General features: G+C 40.9%; 1 protein-coding gene across 1 annotated transcript in view; it reads left to right on the top strand.

Moving 5' to 3' along the window:
- Nucleotides 1-17,972, top strand: part of slc44a4 (solute carrier family 44 member 4) — a 62,317-nt gene that overhangs the window by 29,286 nt on the left and 15,059 nt on the right. Inside the window, exons 7-14 of the mRNA XM_062973594.1 lie at nucleotides 1,620-1,680; nucleotides 3,796-3,901; nucleotides 6,558-6,641; nucleotides 10,552-10,664; nucleotides 12,561-12,686; nucleotides 14,907-15,006; nucleotides 16,397-16,489; nucleotides 17,566-17,668. Of these exons, the coding sequence (XP_062829664.1) occupies nucleotides 1,620-1,680; nucleotides 3,796-3,901; nucleotides 6,558-6,641; nucleotides 10,552-10,664; nucleotides 12,561-12,686; nucleotides 14,907-15,006; nucleotides 16,397-16,489; nucleotides 17,566-17,668 (786 nt within the window). The remainder of the gene's footprint in view (nucleotides 1-1,619; nucleotides 1,681-3,795; nucleotides 3,902-6,557; nucleotides 6,642-10,551; nucleotides 10,665-12,560; nucleotides 12,687-14,906; nucleotides 15,007-16,396; nucleotides 16,490-17,565; nucleotides 17,669-17,972) is intronic.

Genomic DNA, 17,972 nt, shown 5'->3' with positions numbered 1-17,972 from the left:
TCTGAGGAGTTCTACAAGTTGTAGTCCAAAAAACCCTTTCCCAATACTGAATGGGGAAGTGCAACAAACTATTTCCGTATACGGTCATGTACTAGCTGTGGTAAGAGCCAGTGTAATGTAGTGGTTTGAACATTGGATTACAACACTGGGGACCAGAGTTTGGAGGTTTTTCGGCAGAGGCTGGATGGCCACCTGCTGGGAGTGTTTTGATTGTGTTTTCTTGCCTAGCAGAATGGGGTTGGGCTGGATGGCCCTTGGGAGTCTCTTCCAGTTCTGTGATTCTATGATGGGCAATGGATTACCTCCACTGCTAACTGTCACTTTCCCTTCTTGTTTCCATCTCAGATATCCCCAGAAATGGGGCCATTCAAAACTTATTCTCTGGTAGCAGTCAAGCTGCAGATATTATGGATTCTGGAATTAGTTTGAGACCATTTTCCTTGGTTAATGTAACCACTTTCCTGACCTTGGACCTGTTCCAGGAATGGCAGTCGAATCAGCCATACAGTGAAATCAGTTTCTGCCAAACTGGCCCTGAACTAACCTAATTAGTCAGTGTAGATGTACTCTTAGTTCTTTTAAGGTGGTTGTTTCTCACATTTCTGTAAACTTCAGGACTCCCCTGATTTCGTATCAAAAGCATTGCATAAATAAGTATAAAACTGATAAATATAGAGGGAACACAAGCGGTTAAATAATTTTTGACCAAAACGGGCAACAGCAACTGCATTGTCTGTAGCTTTAAACAATTCTTCCTCTGTGCATGAGGCAGGGCATTGTGGGCGAGCATACCGATGTTGAGTTGTTTGTTCTACTCCACAGTCACACAAGATGAAGGATTCTTCTAGGTAGTGTCGTCAGGACAGGCTGGAAGATATGAGCACCTGCATTGTTGTTTATTACTAATGCCTGTTTAATTTCAGTCCTGTTGGAATTTATACTTGGGTTTACTACTGAATTTTACTTCTTGGGCTCACTGTTAAAGCTGCTAATCATATTGGTATAGTGCAATGCAGGCACTCATATCTTCCAGCCTGTCCTAGTATCATTTTCCTTTGTGGCTTTTCCTATTTACAATCCTAGAGTTGGAAGAGACCCCAAGGGCCATCCAGTCCAGCCTCATTCTGCCATGCAGGAAGACACAACCAAAGCACTCCTAATAAATGACCATCCAGCTTCTGCTTAAAAAACCTCCAGAGATGGAGACTCCACCACACTTCCAGGCAGCATATTTCACTATCAAACAGTTCTTCCTAATACTTCAGAGGAGGTATAAAATAAAACAAAGATGCAAACATATGCACCAAAATGACAGATTATACTACTAGGTCATGTGTATTCCTTCATGTTACCTGTTCTCTTATGGAAGTCCTATGAATTTCATTGGGTTTTCTTAGGCAAAGAATGCTCACAAGAGGACTTTCCTTCCTCTGAAATATAGCTTATAGCATCTAGCATTTGTTGGTGTCCTCCCTCCAAGTCCTAACTAGGGCTTACCCTGCTCAAATCTCATATATAATGTCTCTGAAATCAGTTGTATACTTTCCTGTGGTCTTCTATGTGGAAGTGGCATTCCCTTTGCACCAACAAAGTAGCCAGACTTCTCATTTTCTTTCCAGACTATAAGAGACATTATCCAGAAAGAACTCTGCCCAGAATTCACTCTTCCAACTCAACCAAGTAAGTGCTGACTGACCTCATTCACAGTGAATTAAGGGGGATTGCCCAGCTTCACATCCATTCTGTTGAAGTGAAAATGCTGCCTGGCGGTGTGTTTGCCTTCTCCTCAGTGCTATAAAAAGCAGCGTAGAAGTCTACTCATCTCCACAACTGTTTTAAAAAAGGGGTGGGCAATTTCGGCAAGTCTATGGTCTCATTTTGTCCTCTGGGTATGGTCAGTCTCCCCACCCCAGTCTACAAAGCAAAAGAAAATTATTTTGTTTGCATTTTTGCAAAACTGCAAGTGACCAGAAATTCACTGGAAAGTAGAATAAGGTAAAGGTTTCCCCTGACGTTAAGTCCAGTCGTGTCCGACTTTGGGGGTTGGTGCTTATTTCCATTTCAAAGCCGAAGAGCCAGCGTTGTCTGTAGATATCTCCAAGGTCATGTGGCCGGCATGACTGCATGGAATGCCATTACCTTCCCGCTGGAGCGGTACCTATTGATCTACTCACATTTGCATGTTTTCGAACTGCTAGGTTGGCAGAAGCTGGAGCTAACAGCGGCACTCACTCCACTCCCGGATTTGAACCTGGGACCTTTTTTAACACGCTGAGCCACCGGAGGCTCCGGAAAGTAGAATATGGATCCCCTAAACCAGCATTTCTCAACCTGGGGGTTGGGACCCCCGGGGGGGGGGGTCGTGAGGTGGTTGCCAGAGGGGTCACCAAAGACCATGAGAAAACACATATTTCTGATGGTCTTAGGAACCCCGTTATGGGTGAACTATAAATCCCAGCAACCACAGCTCCCAAATGTCAAGGTCTGTTTTCCCCAAACTCCACCAATGTTCACATTTGGGCATACTGAGTATTTGGGCCAAGTTTGGTCCAGCTCCATCATTGTTCGAGTCAACAGTGCTCTCTGGATGTACCGTGTTTCCCCGAAAATAAGATAGTGTCTTATATTAATTTTTGCTCCCAAAGATGCGCTAGGTCTTATTTTCAGGGAATGTCTTATTTTTCCATGAAGAAGAATTCACATTTATTGTTGAACAAAAAAATGAACATTTATTATATACTGTACAGTAGTTGTAATCACAAACCAGTATAACCAGACAAACTGAATCTTATCAAGAATTTCTTGTTACTACCATTATTTCCATGTACAACACTCTATGTTACGTATACGTACATTTACCGATCCTGCATGCTCTGGTGTTCTGTTCAGCGGGCATGCTTCCAAACAAAAACTTTGCTGGGTCTTACTTTCAGGGGAGGCCTTATATTTAGCAATACATATATAGGTAAAGGTTTTCCCCTGACATTATTTGACTCTGGGTGTTGGTGCTCATCTCCATTTCTAAGCTGAAGAACCGGCATTATCCATAGACACCTCCAAGCTCATGTGGTCGGCATGACTGCATAGAGCGCCATTATCTTCCCGCAGAAGCAGCAACTATTGATCTACTCACATTTGCATTTATTTATAGATTTACTAGTATTAATAGATTTAGTTTTACCCCACTTCTTTATTGGAATTGAGGCCCAAAGTGAGTCATATTTAAAAAGTAAACATTGAAAAACATACAAAAGAGAAATGTTAAAATAAAATTGAACTTTTATAAGTATAAAAACACATCACTTCAGATGCATTCCTAGGGAAGAAATTATAAAAATGGGTGATGGTGGAATCTGAAATGAAGAGGAAGACTTTGGTCTTAAGAAGGGAGAAGAACATAAGCACGCTATTGGTATCTCATTACAAATCTCCCCTGTAGTTGTATCTGAGGCTGGATCTACAATGCCATATAGTCCAGTTTCCGAATCCGGATTATCTGTTTTGAATTGGATTATATGAGTCTACACTGCCATATAATCTAGTTCAAAGCAGATAATCTGGATTCAGAAACTGGATTATATGGCAGTGCAGATTGGGCATGAAGGGTTCTGAGAATTGGGGTGCAAAAAGTGAACCTTAAATGTGTTGGCCCTGATGCCTGGGATTTTGTCTTCATGGATCGATTAAGAGAAAAAAGCAATTAAAAGGGAAAGAATGGGGACGCTCCTTTGGTGCTAATGCTGACTCTCCTTTAGAAGTGCGGTAGTCCTAACTGTCTCCCCTTTCTTCACACAGTCCTTAATCGCTGCTTTCCTACTTTTAATATCTCTGAAGCCGAAAACTTTACCCTGACTGGGAAGACTGTCAATGAAACCATCGAAGATATCAAATTGGGAGCAGAGTAAGTCCATTTTCCAGCTTTTTAGGGACATTTTGACTTGGTTCGCCTCTCCCTAAGTTTTATCAAGTTCCCTTATCAGTTCAAAGTATCTGTTTTAAACAGTAATAGAAAAGCTGTGTGCCAAGTAATTGAAAATGTTCATTTTTTTTTAACGCTGTAGTGAGTAATGGCAATGGTTTACTTTTCAAAAAGTGTAACAAGTGGTGGGTATTAATTACATTTTAAAAGTAGCTTGCCATGTTCTTTCAGCAGCAGAGGACATGCCTTGCATCAAGAACTCTTAGGTTTTCATTATTTAAAATAATATTTATAATATATAATGAGAAGACTGAAATCTGGGGAAAGTCACACCCCGGAGATGGATAAAGATTCTAAGGATCATCTACACAGTAGAATTAATGCAGTTTGAGGCCACTTTAATTGAGATGGCTCAATACTGGGGAATCCTGGGAGCTGTAATTTGGGGAAGCACCAGCATTCATTGAGAGAGAAGACTAAAGATGTCTTAAAACTACAACTTCCATGATCCCACAGCATTGCGCCATGGCGGATAAAGTGTTTCCTGTATAATTGTGTGGTGCTTACTTTGGCAGTAGCTGTCATATTCCAGAAAATTCATTTTTGTAGCTGTCACAAGTTAGGTTGACTTGAGACCCTGAGAAATTCATCGGAAAACTATAGCAAAATGTGCTGCAGCATGTCCCTCAAAAATAAAGTTTTTGCAGTTTAATAAACTTTTCCATTTTTAAATAATGGAGCCAATTAGGAAATGACAAAAATTGTGTTATATCCGTGGTTTATTTATTTTATTTAACCCATTTCTACCCCGCCTTTCTCTACCTCACAAGAGACTCAAGGCAGCTTACATATAGCAACTACTAGATGCGTTAAAACACATACAACAGTAAATTTAAAATAATTGAATTATTTTTTAAAAAAAATAATTTTATTAGAGAATACATTTTCCAGATAAATGATAAAAGAACAATGGAAGGAGAGAAAAAAAAGGATAGGTGATTAAAAAAAACCCAAAGGGAATAAGACAAAGTCCATAATACAAGAAGGAAAAAGGGGAAAAAAAGACGAAAACACAGACACACTACTAGAGATATTAATGTTGACTTCCATCTACTGTAGGGTGTTGAGGGTGAAAAACCTTTCACAAAATTCTGATCAGTTTCGTGCTATTTCTTCAAGCGTCCCTTTTCTTTTCCCTAATATCCGGAGGCAGATATTTTCCTTCTATTCTTCATTTCTCCTTCAGATTAATATTTTGATTTGAATTATATAATAATGAATACTTGAATTAAAATTAATACATAATTAATTAATACATTAATACATCCTGGGAGTTGTAGGCCAGCAGGCTGAGAATCACTGTGTTACGTAGTGTAATGGGGAAATGGAAAAAGGAAAGAGCAACACATATAAAAAGGTGCATATCCATATATGAAAATATATGTAAATTAAATAAACCCAATACTAACATCCTAAACAATAAACAGCAGCCATAAAACTCCAAAGATTAAGTGGGTCTAACTCTGCCAATCTAAACTGTAGTGAAAGTGAAATAAACCAAAGACGAATTATATTATTTTATTGTTATCAAATCAACTAAACAAATCCACTATTAACCACAGCACAAGGAAAATCATTTTTAAAAGAGTAATACTTTTAGTGCTGCTACTGCAGTTTTTTCAAAGTATCACATTAGTTATTACATAGTAGATTAATATGTTGGTACTGTAATGTTTAGTAAAACATTGTTTCATTATGTTACTCAAAATGACAGTCTCAGATGTTACCAAAAAGCAATCATATTACAGCATGAACCTTTGTGAACTATTGTCCACATCTGATGATTTCCTTTATTAATATTATTAATATTTTGCCTTTGCCCCCAGATTCAGGGCTCAAGATGTCTTACAAGTCAAGATGTCTCACAAGTCTTACAGGGACAGTAGAGTTTTAAAAACAACCAAAAGGTTATCATTATCATTAAAATAATAATACTGTTTGACACCGCTTTAACTGCCATGGTTCAATGCTATGGAACTGACAGAACAGTAGTTTTAGGCTGGAGCTACACTGCCCTATATCCCAGGATCTGATCCCAGATTATATGATTTGAACTGGATTATATGAGTCTATACTGCCGGATAATCTGGAATCAGATCCTGGGATATAAGGCAGTGTAGATCCAGCCCTAGAAGGTATTTAACCCTCTCTGATAAAAAGTCCTGATGCCTTATCAATCTACAAATTACAGAATCCCATAGCATCGGGCCATGGCATTTAAAGTGGAGTTAAACTGCATTCCTTCGATAGTGTGGATGCCCCCTGTGACCATTATAATTTCTCAGTTCACCCAGCTATTGCTGATACCCAACCATGTTTATTATATTTACCCAAAAGTTTGGAGGAACATTTTATACATCTGATGACGTGGGCCATAGTTCACAAAACTCATCCTAAAATAAACTTGCTTGTCTTTATTACTTGCCCTATGTTTTGCTGCACAGAAAAGTAACCTGGTTACTACAATCTATCTGCTAGCTTTCCCCTTCCTTCCTGCGATGGCACTTAATGTTCCTAGTTATCAAGTCTCTTTTAACTGCCTCCTTTGCAATTCAATTCCAATTTCAATTCTCAACAGGCAGCTGATAAAGTCTCTCGATGCCAAAAATATTGGACTGAAGATCTTTGAGGATTTCACCCGCTCCTGGTACTGGATCCTGATGTGAGTGCCTGTATTGTGGATCTGGGAGGGGCAAACGGTCCTTTAGCAAACAGAATATCAATCAGATTAATGGCGTGTTGTTCCACTCAGCAATGTATTTACTTTGCATGCATATGATTTCCCTGAAAAAGTTGTGGTATTTGGCTTGTGATCTGACATCCTGGTTTCTTTTGTTGGCGTTGTGTGCCTTCAAGTTGTTTCCGGCTTATGGCAGATTTCCTTGGCAAGGTTTGTTCAGAGCAGGGTTGCTTTTGCCTTGTGCAAGGCCCATAGTTTTCCATGGCTGAGCGGGGATTCAAACCCTAGTATCCATATTCATAATCCAACACTTAGACCACTACACTACATTGGTTCCCTAAAGTTTGCCTTTGCCATTGATTAAAAACAGGTTATACTTCCATCTTGGTCTAAAGAAGAGTGAATTTTCTCAATGTAGCTCATTGCATTTTGCCAGGTTTTGCTTTTTGCTGGAATTGGGTATTATGTCAAAGAGGCTAGGTTGCAGACATGAGGTTCATCTAAACCAGGGTTCCCCAAACTTTTTAAATAGGGGGCCAGTTCATGGCCCCTCAGACCGTTGGGAGGGCCGGACTATAGTTAAAAAAACAAACAAACTATGAACAAATTCCTATGCACCCTGCACATATCTTATTTTGAAGTTAAAAAAGTGAGAACAAAAACAGCCTCAATGTTAATAATAATCATAATCATAATCATAATAAAAATAATAAAGAGGTTTGGAAGAGACCCCTTGTGCCATTTAGTCCAACCCCCTTCTGACACCTGGAATACTGCGTCCAATTCTGGGCACCACAGTTGAAGGGAGATGTTGACAAGCTGGAAAGCGTCCAGAGGAGGGCGACTAAAATGAATAAGGGTCTGGAGAACAAGCCCTATGAGGAGCGGCTTAAAGAGCTTGGCATGTTTAGCCTGCAGAAGAGAAGGCTGAGAGGAGACATGATAGCCATGTACAAATACGTGAAGGGAAGTCATAGGGAGGAGGGAGCAAGCTTGTTTTCTGCTGCCCTGCAGACTAGGACACGGAACAATGGCTTCAAACTACAGGAAAGGAGATTCCACCTGAACATCAGGAAGAACTTCCTCACTGTGAGGGCTGTTCGGCAGTGGAACTCTCTGCCTCGGACTGTGGTGGAGGCTCCTTCCTTGGAGGCTTTTAAGCAGAGGCTGGATGGCCATCTGTCGGGGGTGCTGTGAATGCGATTTCCTGCTTCTTGGCAGGGGGTTGGACTGGATGGCCCATGAGGTCTCTTCCAACTCTACTATTCTATGATTCTATGATTCTATGATTTGTGCACCAAAAGCACAAAGCACACCTGACAGATGGTCACCCAGCCTCAACGTTGTTAACAACAACAACAACACATCACACAGACATAAACACTTGGAAAGTGTTTGACTTGTGATTTTGTGATATGAAATCCAGCATATATATCTCGTTTGCTGAGTTATATTGTGTCTTTGTGTCAATAATAATAATAATAATAATAATAATAATAATAATAATAATAGGGTTGTAAGAGACCCCTTGGGCCATTTAGTCCAACCCCCTTCTGCCTTTGTGTACCAAAAGCACTAGCAAATCACCCCTTAATAATAAATTATTAATTAAATAATAATTAAAATACCATTATAAACAAGCAAAGCTTTGGAAGGTGCGCACCAGGTGATGGAAGAGGTGGGAAAGGCCCACGCGCCACATGTGCCTTCCTCGACGGAGGAAGAGGGAGCCACCACCACGGGGGCTGGATAAATGGCTTCGATGGGCCGCATGTGGCCCCCGGGCCTTAGTTTGGGGACCCCTGATCTAAACCAATGTGGTCCAACCCATGGCCCACAAGCCACATGCGCCCCCCCAATTCATTTTTATTGGCCCTTGCCCTTCTTACTGGAAAAATATTTTAATTATGTAATTCAATTTCTTTCTGGAATGTCTCTGGCCCTCACATTCCTATACTAAAGTTTGATTGGCCCTCCGGTAACTAAAGGTTGGACCACACTGATCTAAACTATAGAATTAATGCAGTTTGACACCAATTCATTGCCATGGATCAATGCTTTGGAGTTGTGGGAGTTGTAGTTTTACAAGGTCTTTAACTTTCCCTGCCCAAAGTGCTGGTGCCTCACCAAACTATGACTCCTAGGATTCCATAGCATGGAGCCATGGCAGTTAAAGTGGTGTTGAACTGCATTAATTCATCAGTGCAGATGCACTCATAGTGAACAACAGCATGATATATTGTGACTATTGACTCCATGTGTGTCCTGCTCTTCCACTAATGGGTTATCAGGCTATTGATTGTTTATGCTTGCCCCATATTTTAACCATATTTTAACATTTTAAGTTTGAGAGCCTCCGATGGCGCAGTGGGTTAAACCGCTAAGCTGCTGAACCTGCTAACCAAAAGGTTGGCAGTTCGAATCTGTGGAACGGGGTGAGCTTCCGCTGTTAGCCCCAGCTTCTGCCAACCTAGCAGTTCGAAAACATGCAAATTTGAGTAGATCAATAGGTACCACTCCAGTGGGAAGGTTAACAGCACTCCATGCGGTCATGCCAGCCACATGACCTAGGAGGTGTCTACAGACAACGCCGGCTCTTCAGCTTGAAATGAGATGAACACCAACCCCCAGAGTCAGATACGACTAGACTTAATGTTGGGAAAAGCTTTACATTTATCTTGAGAAGTAATGCCGGGCTTGAAATGTCATGACTGAGTGGGGATTTGAATCTGCATCACACCAGTCTGTACAAGACTAATTTGCATTACAACATAAGCCACACATGGGCATATTTGCATTACAGCAGAAGGCACACACAGACAGTTCCTGCCTCCTGAATCTGCCAAAATATTTCAGTTTTCATCCATATTCTCCCCTAAATGGCAACTAGGAGTGATATTGTGTCATGTATGGATAAAAAAATGGATAAAAATAAAGATACAATAGGGTTACCCATTATCCACAATTTCCTTGGTAAGCTCAAAATAGATCCCATGCAGATGCTGAAGTCATACTGCATTTTGGAGGGGAGAATTGAGGATTGTATATGTATGTGTTTTTGTGCATGTTTCACACCTAGAGGAACATTTGTGTGTGGTTTTTGTGCCTTTGATATATTGCAGGTTGAGAGTTTGGGGAGCTACAAAAGTTAGATCCCGGGGCTAGATCAGTCCACAGTTTTCCCACTCTAATATAGAGGTAGGTGGGACACACTCTTACACACAAACATAGTGCTGCTACCCAGCAGGAGTTAACTTTTAGGGGTTTAGAGTGCATCTACTCTATAGTATTCCTGCAATTCAACACCTCTTTGCCATGGTTCAATGCTATGGGATCCTGGGTGTTGTAGTTTAGTGAAGCACCAGCACACTTTGGCACAGAAGACTAAAGACCTATAAAACTTCAAATCCCAGACTTTCATAGCATTGAGCCATGGCAGTTAGAATGCAGTCAAATAGCATGAAATTTGCAAAGTAGGTGTAGCCCTAGATTTGGAAGGGTGTGTATTTTCAGCAAAGTGTAGATCATAGAATCATAGAATAATAGAGTTGGAAGAGCCATCTAGTCCAAGCCATTCTGCCATGCAGGAAAAGCACAATCAAAGCAACCCTCACAGATGGCCAACTAGCCTCTTTAAAAGCTTCCAAGGAAAGAGCTTCCACCACATTCCGAGGCGGAGAGTTCCACTATTGAACAGCTCATACGGTCAGGAAGTTCTTCCCAATATTCAGGTGGAATCTCCTCTCCTGTAATTTAAACTCATTGCTCCAAGTCCTAGTTTCCAGGGCAGCAGAAAACAAGCCTGCTCCCTCTTACTTATGATGCGGAGAAGAAGATCACCTTTGCACTCTGTATTTATTTTATTTATTTCTGCCTTCTTCTTTCCTTCAAGAGGCCTCCTGATCGCCATGGTCTTCAGCCTCCTCTTCCTTCTGCTGCTCAGATTCACTGCCGGGGCTCTGGTGTGGATCCTGATTATTGGGGTGCTGGCTATCATTGCGTATGGTGAGTAAATGATGTCCAAGGGTTAAACTAGAGAACCAGGGGACGACAGTGTCTTGTAGAGTACTCATGGTTCTTTGTTATAGTTGAACTGGCCCAGTAAGTTTAGGATGGGAACACTGGTGTTAATGCACTAGACCCCCCCCCCCACCTTTGCAGGAGTTTGGGGCCCAGGATCCCTATAAAAGCGGCAAAACCATGAATAAAAATATTATAGTGTATATATATAGTTGTATCTATCAAGTAGGAAATAAGGTACCACTTATAAAAGTGGGGAGGCAAGTTTAACTAATTTACGACCTGGAATGAGGAAGTGCCGTCAGAATGGATGATGAAGCAGCAGCTCCCCGCTGTAGCCAGAATCGAACATCCCCTCAGGAGAAGGTTAAATTGCCTCTGCGTCTGTCTGTCTCGGTCTCTGTTTGATGTGTTTATGGGCATTGAATGTTTGCCCTATGTGTGTATAATGTGATCGGCCCTGAGTCCCCTTCGGGGTGAGAAGGGCGGAATATAAATACTGTAAATAAATAAATACTTAAATTCACAAAAGTTAAACCTGCAAATGTGGAGAGCCCTATTATTCTTTCTCTTTCAGACATCTAGCATGAGGGACAGTGCTCCAGAAATATACTTGGTCCCTTTTGCTTTTTCCAAAACTGAAGGTGTGGCTTGATGTGGGCACATGTGGACCAACGCTGGACAATTCTGTCATTAGTTAGATCCAGCTGGATCCAGCTTCTAGTTCACTACACTTGCTAGGCAAATTTGGCTGTGGAATGTGATCTCATTTATTTATTTATTTATTTATTTATTTACAACATTTATACCCCGCCTTTCTCACCCGAGGGGACTCAGGACGGCTTACACAAAATTGGCAAAATTTAATGCCCAAAATGCAATCATAAAAACAAAACAATACATACAGATCCATTAATAACATTGTTAAAACACATTATAAAAACCTTAAAAACGTATATATAATTAATTCCATGTGTGTCAGCTGATGAAAATGGCAGCTTGGTTTCACATTTCAGGCCCTATAGTTTCATACATCAATGCTATTTGAACTGGTGGTCCATAGATTGCTGTTAGGCCACAAGTTATCAACCACCACTTCCTAGAGCAGAGCTTTCCAAATTGTGTGTCGTTACACAGTGTGTCGACTGCAGTGTGTAGGTGTGTTGCATGAACGTAATGAGAAACCTCTGAGTCCATTTTCATGAGATATGTTGTACCCCCATACATTTCATTATGACACTTTATGCATGTGTCACTCCATATCTATTATAAAGAGTTGGTTTAACCTTTGATTTGCGGGGAAAACGAATTGCTGTGTTGTGAAATGACGCCTGTCTCAAACATGTGGCACCAACATGAAATGTTTGGAAGCCTCTGCCCTAGAGAGCTTCCAGAAAAGAAAGAAACGTTGTAGCCAATGGACATATATGATAGAGATGCCTAGTGTAACAGGGGGAAAAAATCCCAGTCCCCCGCATCAGACATACATGGCATCACGTAGATGTGGAGGAGCTTAGAGAAATTACTTTTCATGACAGCTGCTTCTATAATTTCCCAACCTGCATAGATCTTGGTCATACTGCCTGGGAATTCTGGGAGCTGCAGTTCCAAAAAGTATGTTGTTTAAACTCTGTGTTCACAACTTTCCAGTTTTGCTTCTGGCTGGAGGCTTGAATTGGGGAAAGGACTGCCACCATTGCCGTTTCCTTACCTAGGCATTTGAAAAATTAAGGTACATCACTCTCATTGGACAAGTGGACCCAGGGTTTTGTGTTGATTTTTTTTTTACTAAAATGGGTCTAGACTCTATACCCTGTCACTGCTGCTCTTTAGTGCTAAGTGCTATTGCATTTCCAACAATCTCTGCCTTTTGCCTTTCAGGAATTTTCCACTGTTACATAGAATACAGGAACCTCAGCAAGGCTGGCGCTGCCACATTCCAGTCCATTGGATTCACCACCAATTTGAGTGCCTATGGCAGCGTCAAGGAAACCTGGCTTGTGGCCTGTAGGTTGAGGCAGAAGGTAGTGGTTTGGGGAGGGACAGGGAGTGGGTGTAGGGAGGCTACATCAAAAACGTCTGCCAGTGATATATGTAGGGTAGCGGTTCTCAAAGTGTGCTCCGTGGAGCCCTTGGGGTCAGTGAAGCATACGGAGGGGCTCCGAGCTTTTCTCCTCCTCCTCCAAGCTTTTCCTTCCTTCTCCTCCCCACCTCCCCACCCCCAAAAGGCTTTTTACTCACCTTCTTCTCTGCCCAGATCCTTTCCCCCTTGCCTTGCTTGCTTCCAAAACCCCATTTCCCTCCCACTGCTCAGGGGATGCTTTGGTTGTGCTTTTCCTGCATGGCAGAAGGGAGTTGGACTGGATGTCCACTAGGGTTTCTGCTATTATTATTATTATTATTATTATTATTATTATTAGTAGTAGTAGTAGTAGTAGTAGTAGTAGTAGTATTACAAAGGCTGGATAGCCATCTGCTGGAGGTGCTTTGACTGTGCTTTTCCTAAATGGCAGAAGGTGGTTGTATTGGATGGCCCCTGGGGTTGCTCCTATTCCTCCTCCTCCTCCTCCTCCTCCTCCCCCCCCTCCTCCTCCTCCTAATAATAATAATAATAATAATAATAATAATAATAATATAATAATAAACTCTGGCAGAAACCAGTGCAGGTGGTCCCGGTGGTGATGGGCACACTGGGTGCCGTGCCAAAAGATCTCAGCCGGCATTTGGAAACAATAGACATTGACAAATTACGATCTGCCAACTGCAAAAGGCCACCCTACTGGGATCTGCACGCATCATCCGGAAATACATCACACAGTCCTAGACGCTTGGGAAGTGTCCGACTTGTGATTTTGTGATATGAAATCCAGCATGTCTATCTTGTTTGCTGTGTCATACAATAAAATAATAATAATAATAATAATAATAATAATAATAATTGTATGACATAGAAATAAGATAGATATGCTGGATTTCGTATCACAAAATCACAAGTCGAACACTTCCCAATTGCGATGTATTCTCGGATGATGCGCGCAGATCCCAGTAGGGTGGCCTTTTGCAGTTGGCAGATCGTAATTTTGTCAATGTCTATTGTTTCCAAATGCTGGCTGAGATCTTTTGCCTGTTATTATTATTATTGTTATTATAAAGACTGAATGCCCATCTGTTGGGAATGCTTTGATTGTGCTTTTCTAGCATTGCAGAAGGGGGTTATACCAGGTGTCCCGCAGGGTCTTCCACTGAAATACTCTTCTATATATATAAAAAGGTAATGAAATTTTGGCCTAGGACAAAACAACAAAACTACACATCCCAGAAACACTAAACTTGGCAGCACAACCCCTCATCCATGCCTCTATGTTCATACAACAAAAAGAAAAGAAATATAAAGTCCTAATTAGAGGGAGAGGAATAATTGTTTTTATCCAATTGTTGCCAGTTAGAAGGCTAAGCTCCACCCACTTGGTCTGCTGTCAGTTAGAAGGCTAAGCTCCACCCACTTGGTCTGCTAGCAACCCATTCAGCCCAGGGCCACTTCAATCAGGCCTCTTCCACACTGCCTATAAAATACAGATTATCTGATTTCAACTGGATTATATGGCAGTGTAGACTCAAGATGAGCACCAACCCCCAGAGTCAGACACAACTGGACTTAATGTCTGGGGAAAACCTTTACCCTTGACCTTAACTACCACCAATTCCTCAATACTTTATTTCCCATACCACCATACTTCGCCACAGCAACGCGTGGCCGGGCACAGCTAGTAAATTTATATTGGTCAAAAAGGTTGCCTGTGTGTGAGATAGACAGACAGACAGACAGACAGACAGACAGATAGATACACACACACACATACACATATAAGTGTGTGTGTGTGTGATATAATAAATGTTGTAATATATAAACATTTCTTGGGACAATTAAACAGGAAATAACACTTTAAACCAGGAACAGAAGATCTTTCAAATTTTGATTTGGATTTGATTATTATGTATCTCTAGAAATCTTTAGATCTTCCAATGCATTTCAGCTCAGTTTTCCACATGTAAAGGAAACCAAGAACAAAAGGGGGGAAATGGGAGGCAAAGACAGAAACGGGGGCCTTTGGAAAGCAGCTGAAGATGTGGGGCAGCAGAGGGATAATTGTGGCTGTCCCTGCCAACATTGCCTGTTGAAGGCAATGCCACATGAACCTTCTTTTTTTCTCCATCTCTTTTCCTTAGTGATCATCCTCTGTGTGGTGGAAGTCATCCTGCTCCTCACCCTCTTGTTCTTGCGCAAACGCATCTTCATTGCCCTTGCCCTCATCCGGGAAGCCAGTCGGTGAGTGAGTCTCTCTGAAAAATTGCCTTTCTTGCAGGGAGTCTGATTTCTAGAACAATTCATTACAAATGGATGGATTAGCCCTCATTGGTTAACATTTTCAACCACAAAACTTGTCCTTATAGTTGTTAAATGCCAACCATGTTATTTTTCATGTCATGAAGCTTTAATGTTGCTAATAATAATAATAATCCAGACTGACAAAGTTCTGGAACACAACACACTAGACATCACAGTTGTGGAGAAGAAAAAAGTTTGGATCATTGATGTTGCCATCCCAGGTGACAGTTGCATTGACGAAAAACAACAGGAAAAACTCAGCTGCTATCAGGACCTCAAGATTGAACTTCAAAGACTCTGGCAGAAACCAGTGCAGGTGGTCCCAGTGGTGATGGGCACACTGGGTGCCGTGCCAAAAGATCTCAGCCGGCATTTGGAAGCAACAGACATTGACAAAATTACGAGCTGCCAACTGCAAAAGGCCACCCTACTGGGATCTGCGTGCATCATCTGAAAATATTATCTGACACTTGGGAAGTGTTTGACGTGTGATTTTGTGATACGAAATCCAGCATATCTATCTTGTTTGCTGTGTCATACAATATAATAATAATAATAATAATAATAATAATAATAATAATAATAATCACCATCATCACTTTTAACAGCTATTGAACGTTTTAAATGGTACAGTAGTCTCTCAGGGTCCTTCTACACTGCCACATAATCCAGATTATCAAAGCAGATAATCCACATGATCTGTTTGGAACTGGATTATATGAGTCCACACTGCCATACAATCCTGTTCAAAGCAGATAATCTGGATTTTATATGGCAGTGTAGAAGGAGCTTTAGTTAACCAGCACCAGTGAGGAACTGAGATGCTGAATAAATGTAGTTCCTTTTTGCTTGAGTGTTACTATTAAAAATAAGTCTAATTAATACTATACCATGCCATAAACTGTATTAACTTGACATTAGTATTGAAAAACAGGGATTAAAGGCAAATAGACAAATTTAACTCAGTGTAACCCAGGGCCCTTCCACACCACTATATAACCCAGAATATCAAGGCAGAAAATCCCACAATATCTTCATTGAACTGGGTTATCTGAGTCCACACTGCCATATATTCTATGAGAATGCTACATAAATCCATGGAGAGATGCACACGGTGTGTAAATGAAACCATGGATTTGGGTTCCACAGTTATGAAAGTCTTACTGTACTCATGTATTAAAAAGTACTTTAACATCAAGGTTTAATATATAACTTAATGTTGGTTGGCTAGTACTAATGTATCTGAGCTTGACAGACTTGTAGAAAATGAATTATATAGGAAGCTCTGTGGTCAGTGTTTAATGGTGTCCCCTGTTATTCTCTCCTTCAGAGCCATTGGACACATGATGTCTACCCTCTTCTACCCGATTCTGACTTTCATCTTGCTGGTGATATGTGTGGCCTATTGGGGAATGACTGCCCTGTATCCTTTTTTGTATGGAGACCTGTCCTTTCACATGAATGGGAATGGGGCTGGAGAATTGTTGAATTTTGCTGCTTCATAGTGCAAGTGCTATAGATTTATTTATTTATTTATTTATAGTATTTATATTCCGCCTGTCTCACCCCAAAGGGCGGATCATAATGTACATATACATGGCAAACATTCAATGCCATCAGATATACGACACACAGAGACAGACACACAGAGGCTATTTAACATTTCCAGCTTCCGACTTCATGAGGGTATGCTCGATTCCAGCCACAGGAGGAGCTGCTGCTTCATCATCCACTGCGACGCCAAGTCCTTGATGGAGTACTTCCTCATCTTCCGGCACGCACGCTGCTGGACATTTTTAATGGTGATGTAAATTAGCTAAATTAGCCTCCCAGCTCCATGCAGTCATGCCGGCTACATGACCTTGGAGGTGTCTACAGACAATGCCAGCTCTTGGGCTTAGAAATGGAGATGAGCACCAACCCCCAGAGTCAGACATGACTGGACTTAACGTCAGGGGAAACCTTTACCTTTACCTTATTATTACCCCATTTTACTTTCTTAAATGATATATAAATTATTATTGTTATTATTGCCAATATTATCAATATTATTAATATTATTACCCCACTTTACTCTCTCAAATTATACATAAATAATAATAATTATTATTATTATTGTTGTTGTTGTTGTTGGTGTTACCTTAGCCTCCCCGCATAAGCGGTCCCTAAGTTTCATACTTGAGCTAGGCTTATTTTTAATAGCAACTCTCAAGCAACCAGAAACTACATTTATTTGCCATCTACCAATCCCGATGGGTGCATTTATTCTGTTGGTAAGGATTCTATTTTGTATAGGATGGACCTTATTTAGGGACTGAAAATCCTGTCCTGTACTGATTTGAAATCACTGCTCCACATTTGCTGGGGTTAAGTCCCCCATAAAAGTGGGAAAGCCACAATTTTTAAAGCAGTTAAAAAAAAAAACACTTCTCCAGCATGACTCTATTTTGCTTCTTGTTTGATTCTGGAGATCTTCCTTGACTATTTCCCAATTAACAGATACCTTGCCACTTCAGGAATACCCCTGTACCGCTTGACTGCCCCTAACAACACTGCTCCTGGCTGTGAACGCATCTCTGGCAATCAGAGCTGTAATCCATTGGTAAGTGATTGTAAAGCTGGGTCTGAATTCTGCCACCTGAAGCAAAAGGCACCCCTATGCGTACATCAAAAGGAAAGGCACCAAAAGCAACCAACTAAACTTTTGGCACATGAAGCTTTTTCTGGGGATAAAATCACAGCAATGTAAATGAGGTAATCTACCTAAATTTGATTGTTTTTAAATCTGAAGTTACACCTTGTATATGCATGTCTAAATCTAGTTTTTTGTTTGAAAAAATCAACCCTAAACACTTGGGTAGACTTATCCATGGGTCAATGTGAATACTTTACCTTAACTCTTATCA

This window comes from Anolis carolinensis, chromosome 2, assembly GCF_035594765.1.
Source record: "Anolis carolinensis isolate JA03-04 chromosome 2, rAnoCar3.1.pri, whole genome shotgun sequence".
NCBI classification, from domain to species: domain Eukaryota; kingdom Metazoa; phylum Chordata; class Lepidosauria; order Squamata; family Dactyloidae; genus Anolis; species Anolis carolinensis.
Note: the sequence above shows the minus strand (reverse complement) of the source record. Positions and strands in the feature narration are given on the sequence as shown.